General features: G+C 36.0%; 1 protein-coding gene across 1 annotated transcript in view; it reads right to left on the bottom strand.

Moving 5' to 3' along the window:
• Positions 1–2,712: 2,712 nt before the first annotated feature.
• The window catches only part of LOC113616395 (phosphatidylinositol-binding clathrin assembly protein-like), a 38,691-nt gene continuing 22,687 nt past the window's right edge, over positions 2,713–18,716 (bottom strand). Inside the window, exons 12-14 of the mRNA XM_027099668.1 lie at positions 16,016–16,142; positions 3,795–3,901; positions 2,713–2,913 (exon numbers count right to left, since the gene is read on the bottom strand). Coding sequence (XP_026955469.1) covers positions 2,901–2,913; positions 3,795–3,901; positions 16,016–16,142 — 247 coding nt within the window. The 3' untranslated portion in view covers positions 2,713–2,900. The remainder of the gene's footprint in view (positions 2,914–3,794; positions 3,902–16,015; positions 16,143–18,716) is intronic.

Genomic DNA, 18,716 nt, shown 5'->3' with positions numbered 1-18,716 from the left:
GCGGTGCGGAGATGGCTGGTGCCGGAGGAATGGAGAAATTGGGCAGGGCAGTAGGACCAGAGGGTGCCAGGGCTGAGGCCTTGGAATACGGGCGGTGGATGACAGTGGGAGCCTCTGTATAGTAGTAACAAAAACTTAGAACATGAAATTAAACAATACCATTACGTTAGAATTAAAAAACATGAAATAGTTGGTAGTTATATAATGAAAAGTGCTAGATACTGTTAAAAATCCCAAATCGATAGAGAGAAATTAAAGAATGCCTGAAGAAATTGAGTGTTATACTGTGTTCATGATTTGGAATTACTGATTTTGTTAGGATGTCTTATGTCTATTTTCTCCAAATTTAACTATAGATTCAATGTAGTCCTAATCAGCATAGAAATTGATCAGTTGACTGTAATATTTTATGTAACTCAAAGAAAATGTGAATACCTGAAACAATCTTGAAAAATATGAATAAACATGGAAGACTAATACTACCTGATTTTGAGACCTACAGAAAACTATGATAATCAAGACAGTGTGTTATTGGACTAAGGACAGACCTTTGGATCAACAGAACAAAAAAGAAAAAATAGACCCACAAATATGCTGTCAGTTGGTTTTTGAGAAAAGTACCAAGACAATCCAAGGGAAAAGGAATTTGTTTATCCCAAATGTTGCAAGAACAACTGGATAACTATATAGAAAAAGTAAACCTCTACCCCTACCTGTCACCAAACACAAAAATGTATGGGGCACGGGTTCAATCCCTGGTGGGACAACTAAGATCCCACATGCCACGTGGCGTGGCCAATATATATATATATATATCAAAACCAAAGAAAAACATCAAAATGGGCAAAATAGTTGGATGCTTCACACACTAAAAGAGATGTTGGAATGGCCAATAAGTGTATGAAAAGTTGCTTAGTCATCAGGGAGAGGTAAATTAAACCACTATGTCATATTACTTACAAACCCACTAGAATGGCCAAAATTTAAAATACAGATTTTGGGCAAGAATTTGGAGCAGCAGAATTCTCATACACTGCTCGTGGAATAAAGTGGTACAGTAATTTTTGGACAACTTTTGGAAGTCTTAATTTTAGATAAACACCTACTCTGTGACCCAGCCATTCTACTCCTAGGTATCTACCCAAGAGATAGATCCATATTTATCCACAAAAAGATTCAAACAAGAATGTTTATTTGCTGTACAGCAGAAACTAACACAATATTATAAAGCAATTATACTCCAATAAAAATTTTAAAAAATAAAATCAAAGTTAGATTGTAAATCAACTATATTCCAATAGAAATTTTTTAAAAAATAAAAATTGAATTAAAAAAATAAAATAAAATCAAAGTTAGGAGTAATGTAAATAAAATGAATTTTAAAAGTTAAAAAAGAATGTTTATAGAGTTTGTATGTGTATATAAATTTAAATTTTAGTTTAAAAATAATGAGCATGAAGAAATATATCTTCAGATAAAAACTGAGTTTATCGCCAGCATAACTACATTAAATAAACTTCTAAAAGATGTACCTGAAGAAGAGGGGAATGATTCCGATGCAAGAAGAAATGGTGAACAAAGAATTTGTGAACACATTGCTAAGTGTAAGCAAAATCGTTTCTCTCTAACACTTTTAATTTGGGGGGCTAACAAAATGGGACAGGACTAAAATATTGGGTCACTATAGTCCATAAGTTGGGAGGGAATGCCCTTGTAGTTTAAAAGTGTTCTGAGGTCCTTGTGTTATCTGAGAGAGGAGATTAAGATATTTTTTAACATCTTTATTGGAGTATAATTGCTTTACAATGGTGTGTTAGTTTCTGCTTTATAACAAAGTGCATCAGCTATACATATACATATATCCCCATATCCCCTCCCTCTTGCGTCTCCCTCCCACCCTCCCTATCCCACCCCTCTAGGTGGTCACAAAGCACCGAGCTGATCTCCCTGTGCTATGTGGCTGCTTCCCACTAGCTATCTATTTTACGTTTGGTAGTGTATATATGTCCATGCCACTCTCTCACTTCGTCCCAGCTTACACTTCCCCCTCCCTGTGTCCTCAAGTCCATTCTCTACATCTGTGTCTTTATTCCCGTCCTGCCCCTAGGTTCTTCAGAACCAATTTTTTTTTTTATATTCTATATATATGTGTTAGCAAACGGTATTTGTTTTTCTTTTTCTGACTGACTTCACTCTGTATGACAGACTCTAGGTCCATCCACCTCTCTACAAATAACTCAATTTCATTTCTTTTTATGGCTCAGTAATATTCCATTGTGTATATGTGCCACATCTTCTTTATCCCTTCATCTGTCTATGGACACTCAGGTTGCTTCCATGTCCTGGCTATTGTAAATAGTGCTGCAATGAACAATGTGGTACATGTTTCTTTTTGAATTATGGTTTTCTCAGGGTATATGCCCACTAGTGGGATTGCTGGGTCATATGGTAGCTCTATTTTTAGTTTTTTAAGGAACCTCCATACTGTTCTCCATAGTGACTTTATCAATTTACATTCCCACCAACAGTGCAGGAGCGTTCCCTTTTCTCCACACCCTCTCCAGCATTTATTGTTTGTAGACTTTTTGATGATGGCCATTCTGACCGGTGTGAGGTGATACTTCATTGTAGTTTTGATTTGCATTTCTCTAATGATTAGTGATGTTGATCAGGAGATTAAGTTTAGTTTTTGATAATTTTGCAGGATAAAGTTTCAAGGCTAACTATTAAAACAAGAGAAAGAGTGCATCACCTCAAAAACACTAAATGAAGAATCTCAAGAGTACTGAATGCGAAAATGGATGTTTATTTTACTTGGAAGAAGTGGATGATTCAATCAGCCTGTAGAGAGATCGTCATTTGTTTTCACCTCTGATTTGGAATCTTTTCGCTTTGGTACCTCATGGATTCTGTCTGTGTGAAAGAAAGACACATGTGTATATCTTTCATTATTTCCACATATTTTTCCTTGTGGTTATGAAATAAATTACAAATAGTTTTACACAAAACTTTGGTCAGTCTTCTCATTATCTAATACTCGAAGCTTTGTCAGGCCTCCTAAAACAAACATTCAGGAACCAGGGGGCCCCAAGTGCATGGACTGAAGGCAGAAACCTTGTAAAGACTCTTCTAGAAAACAACACTCTGAGGCAATGAACACCTGGATCATGACACTTCCCCATACGCTTCAGCTACACCTCATCCATGTTACCACTGCTTGCTTCCACTTCTGTGCTCAAGCTGTTTCCTCTGCCTCTAATGTCAAACTTCTATCATCTATACACCCACTAGTTGAAATTCTCCTTATCATTTGATACACAATGCCCTGAAACCTTTTATCCCTGAATTAATTGTTCCCTCCTTTGACCTCCCATAGTGCTTTGGCTTTCCTATCTGTTTATATGCTTGTCTGTAAAATCATTTCCCCTCTGGGTTGACTGGCTATCCATTTTTAAATATTAGCATTCAACTTAGGTATCACTTCCTTAGGAAAGCTGTGCCTGCAACCTCCAGACTGAGCTACCCACCTCTCCAGCACTGATCTCAGTTGCGTTTGCTGAATGAATGAATACAAGGCTTGCTGACTAGGTATCAGAACCCAGTTGATGTTTAACAGCACAAGTTTGTAGAGGATTGGCTTTATACAGTTCTGTGTCTCTTTACAATGCTGAAAATGTTAGAATTCTTTTTTCTTCTATGAGACACCAACAATGCACAAAAGATTATAAAACTCTGTTCTAACATGTGACTGCACATGCCTACCAAGTACCTAAGTAACAACAGGTCAAACATACGTTATTTCTTGTGGATGGAGCAGCAGGCTTGCTGTCCTTAAGCCTGGTTGGGTATAAATCATGGGTTGAGGTGCCATTAGGGAAGGAGCTCCAATTGGAGTTGGAACCTATGAATTCAAATGCAAAAGAAAACAAAATAAAAACTTAGTATTTTATTGCTCCCCTAAAACAATAGTACCAAGAAGACAAGTAACCACTCTAGAGCAAATATTACATTTAAAGAATGTCAACTGAAAAGATGCCAGCTGAGTAGTGGCAGACCCTGGAGATAAACGTGAATGACAAACTAGAATTTGAAGTATCAATATTTCACTCAGATGCTGCTGGAATATTCTGCATTCAGAGAAAATGAAATATCACTAGTTTACAAACCAACTGCTTTGCAGTTTATGAAGAAGTAACAGCAACTGGCACTGAAGAAGCTGTTGAAAAACCTCCAAAGAAGAAAACAAAAAAGATGACCCAGAGCCATATGAAGTGGAAGGGATATGGTAATATGGGGGTTACTCGTGACTGAGATAAGAACAACGGTGAGCAGGCAGAATCCTTACTGGAAGAGTTTCAAGAGAGAATGAGAGGAAAAAATACAACAAACTAGTGAATATAACAAAAAAGAAGCAAACTCACAGATATAGAGAACAAACTAGTGGTTACCAGTGGGGAGAGGGAAGGGGGAGGGGCAAGAGAGGGGTAGGGGAATAAGAGATACAAACTACTATGTATAAAATAAATTAGCTACAGGGATGTATTGAACAGCACAGGGAATATGCTGTGTATTCACAGCATATTCACAGAATATCCAATATTTTATAATAACTTTAAATAGAGTATAGTCTTTAAAAATTGTGACTCACTATATTGTACACCTGTAACTTGTATAATATTGTACATCAACTGTACTTCAATTTTAAAAAAAACTTCAAAAATCATTCAAAGACAAATATCATATGATATCACTTATATGTGGAATCTTAAAAAAATGATACAAATGAAGTTACCTACAAAACAGAAATAGACTCACAGACCTCGAAAACAAACTTATAGTTACCGAAGGGTAAAGGCCAGGAGGAGGGATAAATTGGGAGATTGGGATTGACATATACACACTACTATATATAAAATAGATAACTAATAAGAGCCTACTGTATAGCACAGGGAACTCTACTCAGTACTCCATAATGGCCTATACAGGAGAAGAATCTAAAAAAGAGTGGTTATATGTATATGTATGACTGATTCACTTTGCTGTACATCTGAAACTAACACAACATTGTAAATCAACTATACTACAGTAAAAAAAATTTTTTTAAACTTCAAAAAAAAAACAGGGAATGAGAGGAACAGAAGTAGTTACATAGCCTATAGAGAACTATTTTAAGGAATTTTTCAGTAAAGGGATAAAATATACTACTAAATGGTAGTATATTCATATGTGAAATACCACTGAGCCATTATAATTAATGTATTAATTATGTACCAATCTAGACAGATCTCAAAAACATAAATATAAAATAATACCAATTATAATCAATTTTTAAAAATCACTCAGAAGAGTACTATGTACTTTTCCTTAGTAAAAGTATGAAAATGTTCTAGAAGGCCAGACATAAAATTCACAGTCATTGTCTCTGGAGTGGCAGAGAGTGACTGGGACTAGGGATGACCCAAGGAGACTTTGGTCTTATTTGTAAAATTTCATTAAAAAATTATCTGGAAAAATTATGAAAAAATGTTAACATTTAGTAATTCAGAATGTTGAAGCAAGGACGTTTGTTATCCTCTATACTTTCCCATATTTTAAACGTTTTTCCAAATTGACGCCAACAGCAAAAGCATGAGTGAATTGGTGGTGAGGCTAAAGGACTTCAGAGTTTCCATTACTCATATTACATCACGTGAAATTTATACGACGCACTGAGGCTATAAAAACGAGAACTGGTGATTGCAAACAATTTTTAACTAAGTAAAGAAAATTTATAAATCATGAAAACATTGCCAAATAGGCAGAACAGAAATAACAGACTTAACTAAAATGAGTTAGAAAAAGGTTGGATAAAAAGCCAGAAAAATTCCAGAGAGTATTCTACCTGTATTAAAATTTCCTCCCATTGGAAGCCTTGAACAATGAGAACAAATTCAGCCTTATAAAAGTCCACTTCTTTTTTTACATCCTTAAAGCAGAGTGGAAGTGATCCCAAACAGCAGAATGGCAAACAAAACAAAACAAAATGAAACAGCAAAATCCTTGCAGAAAGGGAAGAAAAACAGAAGCAAACAGTAGCTCATTACTCTTGGAATAAACCAATAATGTAAACTAAACTAAATTATAATTGAATTTCTATTATGTGTATATTGATTATTCCTATTTTGGATCATCTATTAATTCTGGAACAGCTTTCCCTTAACGATTCCACTTTCACAATCCCTTCTCCTCCCCATTTCTAGGGTTCCTTTCTCTATTCCTCACAAAGCCTTCGCTATATTATTTCTCAGAGGGCTACTGTTTCTTTTTCCAATGCAAGAAAAGGATGTGGGTGGATTACCTTCCATTTAAAATTATCCCTATCATGTTTTATTCTATTAGTGCAAACCATGGGGAGTTCTACGTATATCTCCCACTCTTGAGATCTTAAAACTGTTTTTTTGTTGCCATTCTATACATAGGCACTTGCTGTGAAGTCACTGGATAGGCCACTGGTGTGGAACCTTGAAGAAAAGTGTCAATTACTATATAGCACATTTTCTACTACTATTTAATAAGAAACGTTATAAGATACAGAATACTTTCTGCTATATATTAAATATTGAGAATTAATATAGTGAACCATTTACAGCTGGGACAATGATCTTTCCTTGAACATGACAGATACAGGAGGTTTCAGGACTTCCAACCAAAGAGAAATATGAACTTAGCTAAGCAAGAAAGAGTTATGACTTTGTTTTTATGCTACGTAAATAAAATAATAACATTAATAGACAAAATGAAAAAAAGAAAAATTTCAACCACAATCTCACTACCTCCAACAAATAAAACTTTAATTTTTCAATTTTCATTTCCAGTCTTTGGTTATGATATTTTTCACGTGTGGGATAATGTGAAAAATGAAGATAATTTGGCTTTCATCGCAATAGATGAACAGAAGAGTAATACATTTAGTGCTATAGGTGTAACATCAAATTATGTCTGGCTCTCAACCCTGATTTAGTCTCTTTGCCTATATAGGTCAGAACTTTAATCCTTGTCTTAGTCTCTTTATTTACTACTAGGTAATAGAACATGAGAGACAAGTGGCCTTTGACTTTAGACATTTGATGCCAGAGTGTTTAGTGACTGCCCAGAAGGACTTGAAAAAAGAGGCAGAAATACATCTTTAATATCAATGTTTCTGATATTTTCCAAAGTTTTCTTATATCCTAGCTCCCAATTCTGCTATTTAAAAATTCTTCATTTTTTTTTTTTTTTTTGCGTTACGCGGGCCTCTCACTGCTGTGGCCTCTCCCGTTGCGGAGCACAGGCTCCGGACGCGCAGGCCCAGCGGCCACGGCTCACGGGCCCAGCCGCTCCGCGGCACGTGGGATCTTCCCGGACCGGGGCACGAACCCGCGTCCCCTGCATCGGCAGGCGGACTCTCAACCACTGCGCCACCAGGGAAGCCCCTAAAAATTCTTCATTCTTGTTATATATCATTTGAGCCAAAATTGATAACTAGCTCATGAATAATTTCTATTCTTGATGATTGTGCCCTATTACCAGGCACTTACCATTAAGCCTTGATATTCAAAGTCTGATCCTTGGACCGAATTATCAACATCAGCTGGGAGCTTTCCGGAAATGCAAAATCTCAATCTCCATCCCAGACCTGTTTCATTTTAACAACACCCCAAGGGGAGACATATGCAGGTTAAAGCTCAAGAATAAGAAAGTGTAGCAAGGGTTTAAAAAGTTCTATCAAGAGAGAAGTATGCCCAGCATGTTCACAATTCCCCCAGCGCATCTTCATTGTTGTTAGGGGGGATGCTTATTCTCCTTGCCTTCCTATTTTCATATCCTTCTCTGAGCACTGAGGGGATTTAATTTAATGGTCTATGTTTCACATACTAGTGGGTGGGAGTACTGTGACACAAAATCACTGGCATCATTACCATCATCACCATCATCATATTTCTAACTAATATTTATTGAGTACTTACTGTGACCTAGGCAGTATTCTAAGCAGTTTACCTCATAAATCCATAAGAAAAAGACAAATAACCAAACCAAAAATAGGTGAAAGCTTGAACAGACATTTCACAAAAAAAGAAAACTTAATGGTTAATAAATATATCAAAAGATACTCAACCAGGTTATGAATTAGACAGATACCAAAAGGAAAACATACCATGATACCATTAAACACCAGCAAGAATGGCACATTTTACATTATACTATTTATATTTTAATTTTAGGTAGGTATTCATATTTATATATTAATGGAAAATATACATTACTATTATTTTATATTAATAATAAATAATTTAAATTAATACAATAATGTCAAGTGTTGATGACATTGATAACACTCTTATTCCACTGGTGGGCATATACACTGTTACAGCCATTTTTGAAAACAGCTTAAAATTACCCAGTAAACCTAAACCCTATGGCCAAGCAGTTACACTCCTAGGCAGATCCCCTGGAGAAACTCTTGCACATATGTACCAAGAGATAGTCAAAAGAATATACATAGCAACCTTGTTAATAATAGCAAACACCTTGAAACAACATACATGTACATGTCCAACATAAATGTCCATACAATGAAATATTATACAATGGTAAGGATGAATGAATTATACCTGCACACACTAACACAAATGAATCTTACCAACATAATACTGATTGAAAGAAGCAGGTCACAAAAGAATATGTACAGTATAATTCCATTTATAAAGTTCAAAATTGGAAAAACCAACAACACAAAAGAGGACTGAGGTGACTATATAAAAGTGAATAGAAATAAGCAAAAAGAGAAATCTCAGTGAACAGAAGAGAACATTAAATATCTAATTATTAGTCTCAGAGTGATATAAAACCATACTATATTTATGAAAATGGACAGGAAGTTACAGAAAAAGCAGATAATGAGAATGTATTCTTAGATATTAAAAGCATAACTCATTAAATAAAATGTTTAACCGAAGGGTTGAATAATAGGAGTAGCTGCTTGATATGTTCAGTTGGATATGTTCACTTCATGAAAATTCAATAAAATTTACCAAAGCAGAAACAAGCAAACAAACAAACAAAAACACCACACACTCTCAATGGATGGGATAAATGGCAAATTAAACAGAGATGGAGAGAATCTGTAAATTAGAATACAAATTTGGAGAAAGTACCCAGAATGAAGCACATAGAGATAAGGAGATGGGAAATGTGAGAGAGGTGTTAAGAGACAGACCTAGAAACATCAAGGTAAAAGTAGTTAGAAAAAGACAAAATTTTAAATGCAATAAAACAATTCAGATTAACCGCTCTTTTAGTTTTCTACTGAGGTGTCAGCAGGGCTGCATTCCTTCTGGAGGCTCCAGGAGAAAATCAGTTTAATTGCACTTTCCTTGACTTCTGACCCCCTCACTCTATCTTTAAAGGCAGCAACATGGCATTGCTCTGACCTTACTTCCATCATCACGTCTTTCCCTGACTCTTTTGCCTCCATTTTCTACTTTTATGAACACCTGTGATTATATTGGGTCCACTTGGATAATTCACACTAATCTCCCACTTTTAAGGTAATCTGATTAACAACATTAATTCCATCTACAAACTTAATTCCCCTTTGCCATGTAACCAAACATAATCACAGGTTCTGTGGATTAGGATATGGAAATCTTTGGGGGGGACATTATTCTGTCTACCATACCTATAAAGGTACAGTAAAATAATTAGACTGAAAGCTGACTTGTCAGTGGTGGTGGTAGAAGCCTGAAGAAAGTAGAGTGATATCTTTAGAATACTAAAAGAAAATAACTGTCAAACTAGAAGGGAATACCCAGACAAACAAAACTGAGTTGGCCACCAATTCAGTCTTATTAAAGGAAATGTTAAAGATGTACTTCAGGTGGTCGCCTACAGAAGGTCTAACATGTAATAAGAAATTATGAGAAAGAAAGTGGCAAATAATGTAGTTAAATCTAAACAAACACTGACTCTGTAAAACAGTAAAACTTCTGATTATTTTGTGGTAATTAAAAAAACAAGATATTGACTCATGAAGAAATAGAAAATCTGAATAATAAATCTATAACTAGTAAGGAGATTGAATCACTAATCGAAAACCTTCCAACAAAGGAAAGCCTCAGACCAGATGCCTTCACTGGTGAATTCTACTGAACATTAAAAGAAGAATTAACACTAATTCTTCTCAAACTCTTCCAAAATTTGAAAAGGAGGGAACATTACCGAACTCATTCTATGAGGCCAGCATTACCCTGATACCAAAGCCAAAGACAATACAAAAAATAAAACTATAGACCAATATCCCTTATGAATACTGAGGCAAAAATCCTCAACAAAATACTAGCAAAACAAATTCAGCAGCACATGAAAAGGATTATATACCATGAACAAGTGGGATTTATTCCTGGAATGCTAGGGTAGTTCAACATATGAAAATCAGTGTATCAATAATATGCACCATAAATAGAATGAAGGGGAAAAAAATAAAATATCAATTGATGCAGAAAAGCATTTAATAAAACTCAACACCGTTCCATGATAAAAGCACTCAATAAACTAGGAATAGAAGGGAACTTCCTCGACATAATAAAGATTATATATGAAAAGACCACAGCTAACATCATGCTCAAGGGTGAAAGCCTGAAAGCTTTCCCCCTAAGATCAGGAACATAACAAGAATGCCCACTTCCACCAATTCTATTCAAAGTATAGCTAGAGCTAAAAAAGAAATCAAAGGCATCAAATTGGAAAGGAATAAGTAAAATTATCTATTTTTGCAGATGACATGATCTTATATTTAGAAACCCTAAAGATTCCACAAAAAAACTGTTAGCACTCATGAATGAATTCAGCAAAGTTACAGGATACAATATCAACACAAAAAAAATCAATCACATTTCTATACACCAGCAATGAACAATCCAAAGAGAAATTAAGAAAACAATTCCACTTACAATGGCAACAAAAGAAATAAAATACTTGGAATAAATTTAGCCAAGGAGGCAAAAGACTTATACACTGACAACTACAACATATTGCTGAAAATAAATTAAAGAAGAAGACCTAAGCAAGTGGAGAGATAGCCCATGTCCATGGACTGGAAGACTTAGTATTGTTAATTTGACCATACTACCCAAAGTGATCTACAGATTCAATCATATCAAAATCCCAATGAATTTGTTTTTAGAAATAGAAAAACCCATCCTAAAATTCATACAGAATCTCAAAGGGCCCTAACTAGCCAAAATAATCTTGAAAAATAAGAACAAAGTTGGAAGACCCATACTTCCTGAATTCAAAAGTTATTACAAAGCTACAGTAATCAAAACAGTGTGGTACTGGCATAAGGACAGACATATAGATCAATGAAATAGAAGAGAGAGCCCAGAAAAAAACCCTTCACATATATAGTCAATTGATTTTTTACAAGGGTGCCAAGATCATTCAATGGGGAAAGAATAGTCTTTTCAACAAATGATGCTGGATATTAATGATGCTGGGACAACTGGATATCCACATGCAAAAGTATGAAGTTGAACCCTTACCTCACAATATATACAAAAATTCAGTCAAAATTGATCAAAGACCTAAACTCAAGAGCTAAAACTGTAAAAATAGAAGAAAACATAGGGGAAAATCTTCATGACATTGCATTTGGTAATGAATTCTTGGATATGATACCCAAAGTATGGACAACAAAAGAAAAAATAGATATATTGGACTTCAGCGAAATTTTAAAAATTTTGTGCATCAAAGGACACTATCAATGGAGTAAAAAGACAACCCAGAGAATGGGAGAAAATATTTGCTAAGCATGTATCTGATAAGGGATTAATATCCAAAACATATAAAGAGCTTGTACAACTCAACAACAAAACAAACAACCCCATTCAAAAATGGCCAAAGGTTTCGAATAGACATTTCTTCAAAGATGATATACAAATGCAAATAAGCACATGAAAAGATGCTCAACATCACTAATCATTAGAATAAGACTCACTTCATACCCATCAGGATGGTTATTATAAGTAAAAAAGAAATCCAGAAAATAATAAGTGTTGGTGAGGTTGTTGGGAAGTTGGAACCCTCATGCATTTCTGGTGGGACTATAAAATGGTTTAGCCACTGTGGTAAACAGTATTGTGATTCCTCAAAGAAATAAATATAGAATTACCATATGATGCAGCGATTCTACCTCTGGGTATATGCCCAAAGAATTGAAAGCAGAGGAGACTCAAACACATATTTGTACTCCAATGTTCACAGAAGCATTATTCACATCAGCCAAAAGTTGGAAACAATCCAAATGTCTATCAATGGATGAATGGATAAACAAAACATGGTAAACATGTATGATGGAATATCATTCAGCCTTAAAAAGTAATGAAATTCTGGGGGCTTCCCTGGTGGTGCAGTGGTTGAGAATCTGCCTGCTAGTGCAGGGGACACGGGTTCGAGCCCTGGCCTGGGAGGATCCCACATGCCGCGGAGCAACTAGGCCCGTGAGTCACAACTACTGAGCCTGCGCAGACGTCTGGAGCCTGTGCTCCGCAACAAGAGAGGCCGCAATAGTGAGAGGCCTGCGCACCGCGATGAAGAGTGGCCCCCGCTTGCCACAACTAGAGAAAGCCCTCGCACAGAAACGAAGACCCAACACAGCAAAAATAAATAATTAATAAACAACTTTGAAAAAAAAAGTAATGAAATTCTGATAAATGCTACAACATGGATGACTCCTGAAGACACTATGCTAAGTGAAATAAGCTAGACACAAAAGGACAGATCATGTATGATTCCACTTGTATGAGGCACCTAGAATAGGCAAATTCATAGAGACAGAAAATAGAAAAGTGGTAACCAGGGTGGGATGAATGGAAAGTTATTTTTTAATGGGTAGAGTTTCTGTTTGAGATGATGAAAAAGCTCTGAACCTACAAAATGCTGATGGATACACAACATTTTGAACGCATTTAATGTCACTGAATTGTACACTTCAAATAGGATGATAACTTTTCTGTTACGAATATTTTACCACAATAGCATATGAACCCAGCAGGGAGTATGATCAGGGTTAAAGCCTTCTGAAGTCCTTTTGTTGTTTCAGAGGAAAATACTGATTAACTTTAGACCTTGGTAATTTAACTATGTATGTTGTAGTCTCTAGAGTATAACTTCAAAGGGAAAAGGGAAAAAATGAAAGGAGAAAAAAAAAGAATTTAATCATGGCAAAAGAAGGCAAAAAATAAGAGAGAAAAAAGAAAAATAAGAGAAAAACAGCTTATATTAGAAACATCCAAATATATCCATAATCACATAAAAACACATTAACTAAACTCAGGTTAAAAGACAAGGATTGGATTCTACTTCCAGTTAAAACTGAGTAAGAACAGAAAATCTTCCTCTCTTACTGAACACCTAACTCTAAAACCTGGATAGGATGCACGGTCGGCTATCCGAAAACTCTGAAAAGTAAGTATCAGCAGGTAGATCAGGAAAGAACACCAGAATTCAAAGTACCAGTGAATCTGTAATTTTTCCCTTCCAGCATCATGCACACTGGACTCAAATCAGCCTGAAACCTGGAAGAGATCACTGTTGTGCAGATGAGAAAAAACTCCAGAAGTTCTCTAGCTCTGGCTTGAGTAGCTATAAAGAGAACTCCTAAAGCTCAGACAAAGTCAGAAAAAGCCCTCAGTGGTTTTTCTTTTTCTCCTTTTCCTGCAGCAGTGGCTATGGTGGCAGCAAGGGAAAACTGCAAGAGCCAAATATATGAGGGAGAGGAACTTTCTTCTCCATTAGGTGGAGCTGTGGCTTCATGAAGGGAGGGACAAAAAATGTGTTTTAATTCTCTCTGTCCTACCACTACTTGGAAGCTTGACTTGTTTCAATCACAGAAATGTATGGCGTTTTTGGCCAGATGAAAGAGAATGGGAGCCCCAAGAAACTGGAAAATACTGGAGAGACAGCAGAGATAGAGAGGCTCGGGGAAGCTGGTTGTGGACCTCTGGGTTCATCCGCCCCCTCCCCCCACCTGTACACGGGTAGATGGGATCTTAATGAGCACATACCAAAGACTTTGATTACTAAGCCCCTGGAGAGACCACAGCCCAGGTCCCATGATGACCACTAAGAGCAGAGCAAAGACTGTAGAAACTGAGCTGATACTGGGACCATGGGCCAGAGAAGCGGGCTTGAAGTTGTAGCTTAAACTTAACCAGGTCAAGTGTCTGCTACAGCACAGATATCAACATGCTCCATAATTTAACAAGACCTGGCGTCTTTTAAATTAACGGTCAAAATGTCCAAATGGCACATGAAGAACCATGAAAATCTCAACTTCCATGGAAAAAAGCCATCAACAGACACCAATGATGAGATGACACAGATGTGGGAATTATCTGACAAAGACTTTGAAGTGGTTATTAGACAGATGCCTGAATGAGTCATCACGAACACTCTTGAAACAAGAGTTAAAATAGAAAGCTTCAGCCAAGAAATAGAAGATACAGACTCCATATCAGAAGGTAGATGACAAAGGAAAGATTCAGTGAACCTTAAGATAGACTAATACATCCCTCCAAACCCTTTCTAGGTTCTTAGTCAGCTATGTCCTCAAATCTACTGCGACATAGCCGCACGTCTCCTCAGTACATTTCAAAATTATTTCTTCCCAAATCCTATCAGAATTCTCATTCCTAAATGCACCTCTGCTGCATATCAGGAAAGCAAAGTCACTACGTACTCAAGAGTTAATGTGCAGTTTGTTATATCATTGGACCAATGAAGTTTCGAAGCAAAATCATACAAAAAATAGCAGAAGTGCACATCGTTTAAGTCCTTGGGGCCAGATGTGCTTTGGAATTCGGAATGATTTGTATTTTAGAAAGCTAATTTAGAATTTACACATAGAAGGTACTAGTGAACACCCCAGGAGGACTGAAATAGCACCCTGTAATGAAACACACTAGTATTTCTGCAGCAAAATGCAAATGCAACATTCGTGTATGAAGAGTTACACTTAGTAGGATAAATAATGACTATAGCCTCATTATAGTTCAAGTAAAGTTCTGCAGCCAAAAGAGTTTGTTGCAAACTTAACAAAAAAACTTGCTTTCCAGAGCTTTTTGAATTTTATGTTCGCAGATAATTTATTGGGGACCCATATTTCAACTTCCAACCTGTCAGCAACTCGTATCAACTCTACCTGCAGATCTGTCTCTCGAAACTTCCTTTAGATCTACTGTCAACATTCTAGCATTCTAGACCAGAGCAGTCTAGATCTCTCGCCCGGATGACTTGAAGAGACTTCTAATTGACTTCCCCAATTTGTGTCTTATTTCCTTACTAACCATCTTCCACACTCCTCCCGGACTAATCTTTCAAAAACGTAAAAGTGATCGTGTTATAGGTTTGGCTCCCCGCTGCTTATAAGACAAAGCCGAAACTCCTATACAAGTTCCTACAAGATCTGACCTCTCTTTAAGCTCGAGATTTATCTCTTGCTGCACCCATCATACATTACGCGATAGCCATGTTAAACTACTTCGAGTTCCCTGAATAACCCACCAAGTTTCCATCTGCCAACCAGTTCTTGTCAATTCACCTCATCTCCTTTTTTACCTCATGTTCAGCTTCTTTATAAAAGTAACCAACACACCCTCTAAAGTATTCATTCCACTTGGAATATTCAGTTCCTCTATTTGATGACATGTCTGTCTACCGTTGATCTGTCAGCCCAGTGCCTAAATACCTAATAGGTGTTCAATAAATGTGGAGCAAAATGGTGGAACTCTATAGTTCTCTCCCCACCACAGGATCGACCCTTCCGCAAATAGAGGAACAGTTAGTTAGCGTAACATGTCTACAACAAATGTTAGCACAATATATTAAAAGTGATTAAAAAGAGAACATTTCTTGGTCTACCTACTTCTCTAATACAAATGTATATGTTATATGTATATATCAAAAAGGAAAACACGTAATAATACATCACAAACGTTACCATGTGGGAAACTGGAGGAATAGAAATTGGGCTCCAGATGGTTGATACGCAGGTACAGCTATTCAACTGCCAGTTCATTCCACCAGTCATTTCCATCTCTGAGGATTGACACCCCTTCACGTCCGATCTAAAATGAGATGTATAAACCAGCCCATTTGGGGAAATGACAAATCTACCATTTAAACATCTCGTCAGGATATAGCCTTTGAGACAATGTTTATGGCTATCAACAGGTAAAATATAATAGGAAGGAATCACAAGAAAAGATTATGAAAAGACCACTGGCTATTTTCTATATTAAGTTATCATTACAAAACTAAATATTTCAGCTTACTTTTTATAGATAATGCCAAATTTAAATTTCCCACTAACAAAGTTTGAGAGTTCATAGAAGGAATTCAATAGTAGCAGTTGCCCATTTAAAAAAGTGACTTGAACAAATACGTTTAATTCTAAACTATTTTAATAGTTTATATAGAAAGGAAAAAAACCTAGTATTCCCCATGGTGGTGGGTCAAAGGGCACTAGAGTAAGAAACAGAAGTATTGCATTCTGAGGTTCACCAGGCTATTAGCTAGCTGTGTAACCTTGACTAAATAACTTAACCTCTTTCCTTATTTGTAAAATTGGGATAAACTATGCTTCATAGAATTAGAGTTATTAAGAGAATAAATAATACAAGATGCGTAATATTTTGTATAAATAAGAAAATAACTAGAAACAAAAGGAAACAGACTCTCATTGAACATTTATTCTTACTAGGCTCTGTTAGGTGCTTTCACAATCTTAAATATCATTTAACTTTCATAACAACTATGTGAAGTAGGCATTATAAATTCTCATTTTATGGATGAGGAAACAGACTCAGAGAAGGGAAATACCTTGCTCAAGGTCTTACAGTTAATTAGTGGCAGGACTAGGAGTCTATATTCTATGCCAGTGGTTAAGATTATTATCCCTGTTTTCTACATCTATTTCAACTCCTCTACCAAATTATGTAATAATCTATTCCACATACACTTTAGTTTTAATTCTAAGAAATGGTTCTTGTATCTAAAAGCTCATATTTATTCTGTATTCATCATTTGACTTATTGAAATTTAGTTTTTATCCACGTGATGCACAGTTTAAAAAGTCAACCAGTGCTAAAAGATCTAAAACCCAAAATACCAGTCACCGCTTCCCCTTCGCAGACGTAGCCACACTTTTCCTTATGGTATTTAATTCCATAATCCCAAAGAATCTCTGTATCTCAATTTTCACATATGTGAAATGTGGATTCATTGCACTCATTCAACAAACATCCATTCAATATCTACTAGATGCCAGGCACCATCCTTGGTGCTTGGAATATATAAAACAGATGAAACTATTTGCTTTCATGGAGCTTGTGATCTAGTGGAAATAATAACTTTCTCAAGTAGAAAGACTGAGTTATTATGTGTAAAATACTTAGAATGAACAGTATGTCTCAGAGTGAACAATAAATGTTAGCACCAAATAACATGTCATTTTGAGTTTTTCCAGGAAACATCTCCCCTGGAGCTCTACATCCTTCGGTTCCATTCTAACTGGCTGCTGTACAAGTAAATATAACTTCCATTGTTCTTATACTGCAAATTCCCTCCACCTCTCACTTAAGTAGAGTACTCTGTTTCCCTGAATCCCATGTGCTCCTCTTTCTTAGTTTACTTCTCTGTTTTGTTGGAGCACACCTTGTAGGATCTTCCTAAGCAAAGGTGCATGGCAGGTAATTTTTTTTAAGATTTTGGGTGTCTGGAAACTCTATCCCTTGTATTTCCTCGAGAGCTTGTCTCAGTACAGAATTCCATCCATGTAGTAGCTCAGGCCAAAAACCTAAGCACCATCCCTTGGTCCCGCTTTTCTCCTCACCTCTGACAGCAACTGCTATCAACTCTACCCCAGAACATGTGCCAGGTGCATCCACTTCCATTATGCCTAACCTCTACTACTACCATGCCAGACAGGGCGTTTCATATGGCACACTCAAAAAGAAAAGGAACACTCTGTACAGGTAGTGGAATTTTTTAATATATTCCTGGATTTTAATTTGTGAATATTTTATTTAGAATTCTGACATCTATAGTGAATATATGAGCCTAGTCAGCACTTTCTTCTATCTTTACTGGGCTTTCATATTAAGGTCATGTCACTTCATACACTGAATTGGAGATCTTCCTTTTTTTCTACATAGCCTGGAATTGAAATTTCCTATTCTTTAAGGATAGATAAAGCTCTACTCTATGTGGCAATTGGTCTATGCATGTTTATGTTTCTTCTTGGATGAATTTTGTCATTATATTTTGCTTGGAAATCATCAATTTCCTTTAGATTTTCAAATATGTTGTTACCAAACAGCTGCACAAAGTATTCACTTATAGTTACTTTAATCTCTCCTACATCTGTGGTTACGTCAGCTCTCTTATTCCTCATGTTGTATACTTTTACATTCTTTTTCGGTTGAATCAGAGGACCTCATTTTATTGGACTTTAAAGAAATAAGTTCCAAATTTATTTTTCTTTGCAATTTTATTAAGTTAAGCTTTTATCTTCGTAAATTTTATCTTCCTAATGTCTTTTTATTAACTTGTCTTCTTAAGACAAAACTAAATTCTTGTTAATTTATCTTTTTTAACAATGATGAAACTTTTTCTGTTCAGCTTTTTTTTTTTTTTTTTTT

Source organism: Aethalodelphis obliquidens, unplaced genomic scaffold (genome assembly GCF_003676395.1).
Source record: "Aethalodelphis obliquidens isolate GAN/ISIS:26980383/991018 unplaced genomic scaffold, ASM367639v1 scaffold136, whole genome shotgun sequence".
NCBI classification, from domain to species: domain Eukaryota; kingdom Metazoa; phylum Chordata; class Mammalia; order Artiodactyla; family Delphinidae; genus Aethalodelphis; species Aethalodelphis obliquidens.
This window is presented reverse-complemented; position numbering and strand designations above follow the sequence as displayed.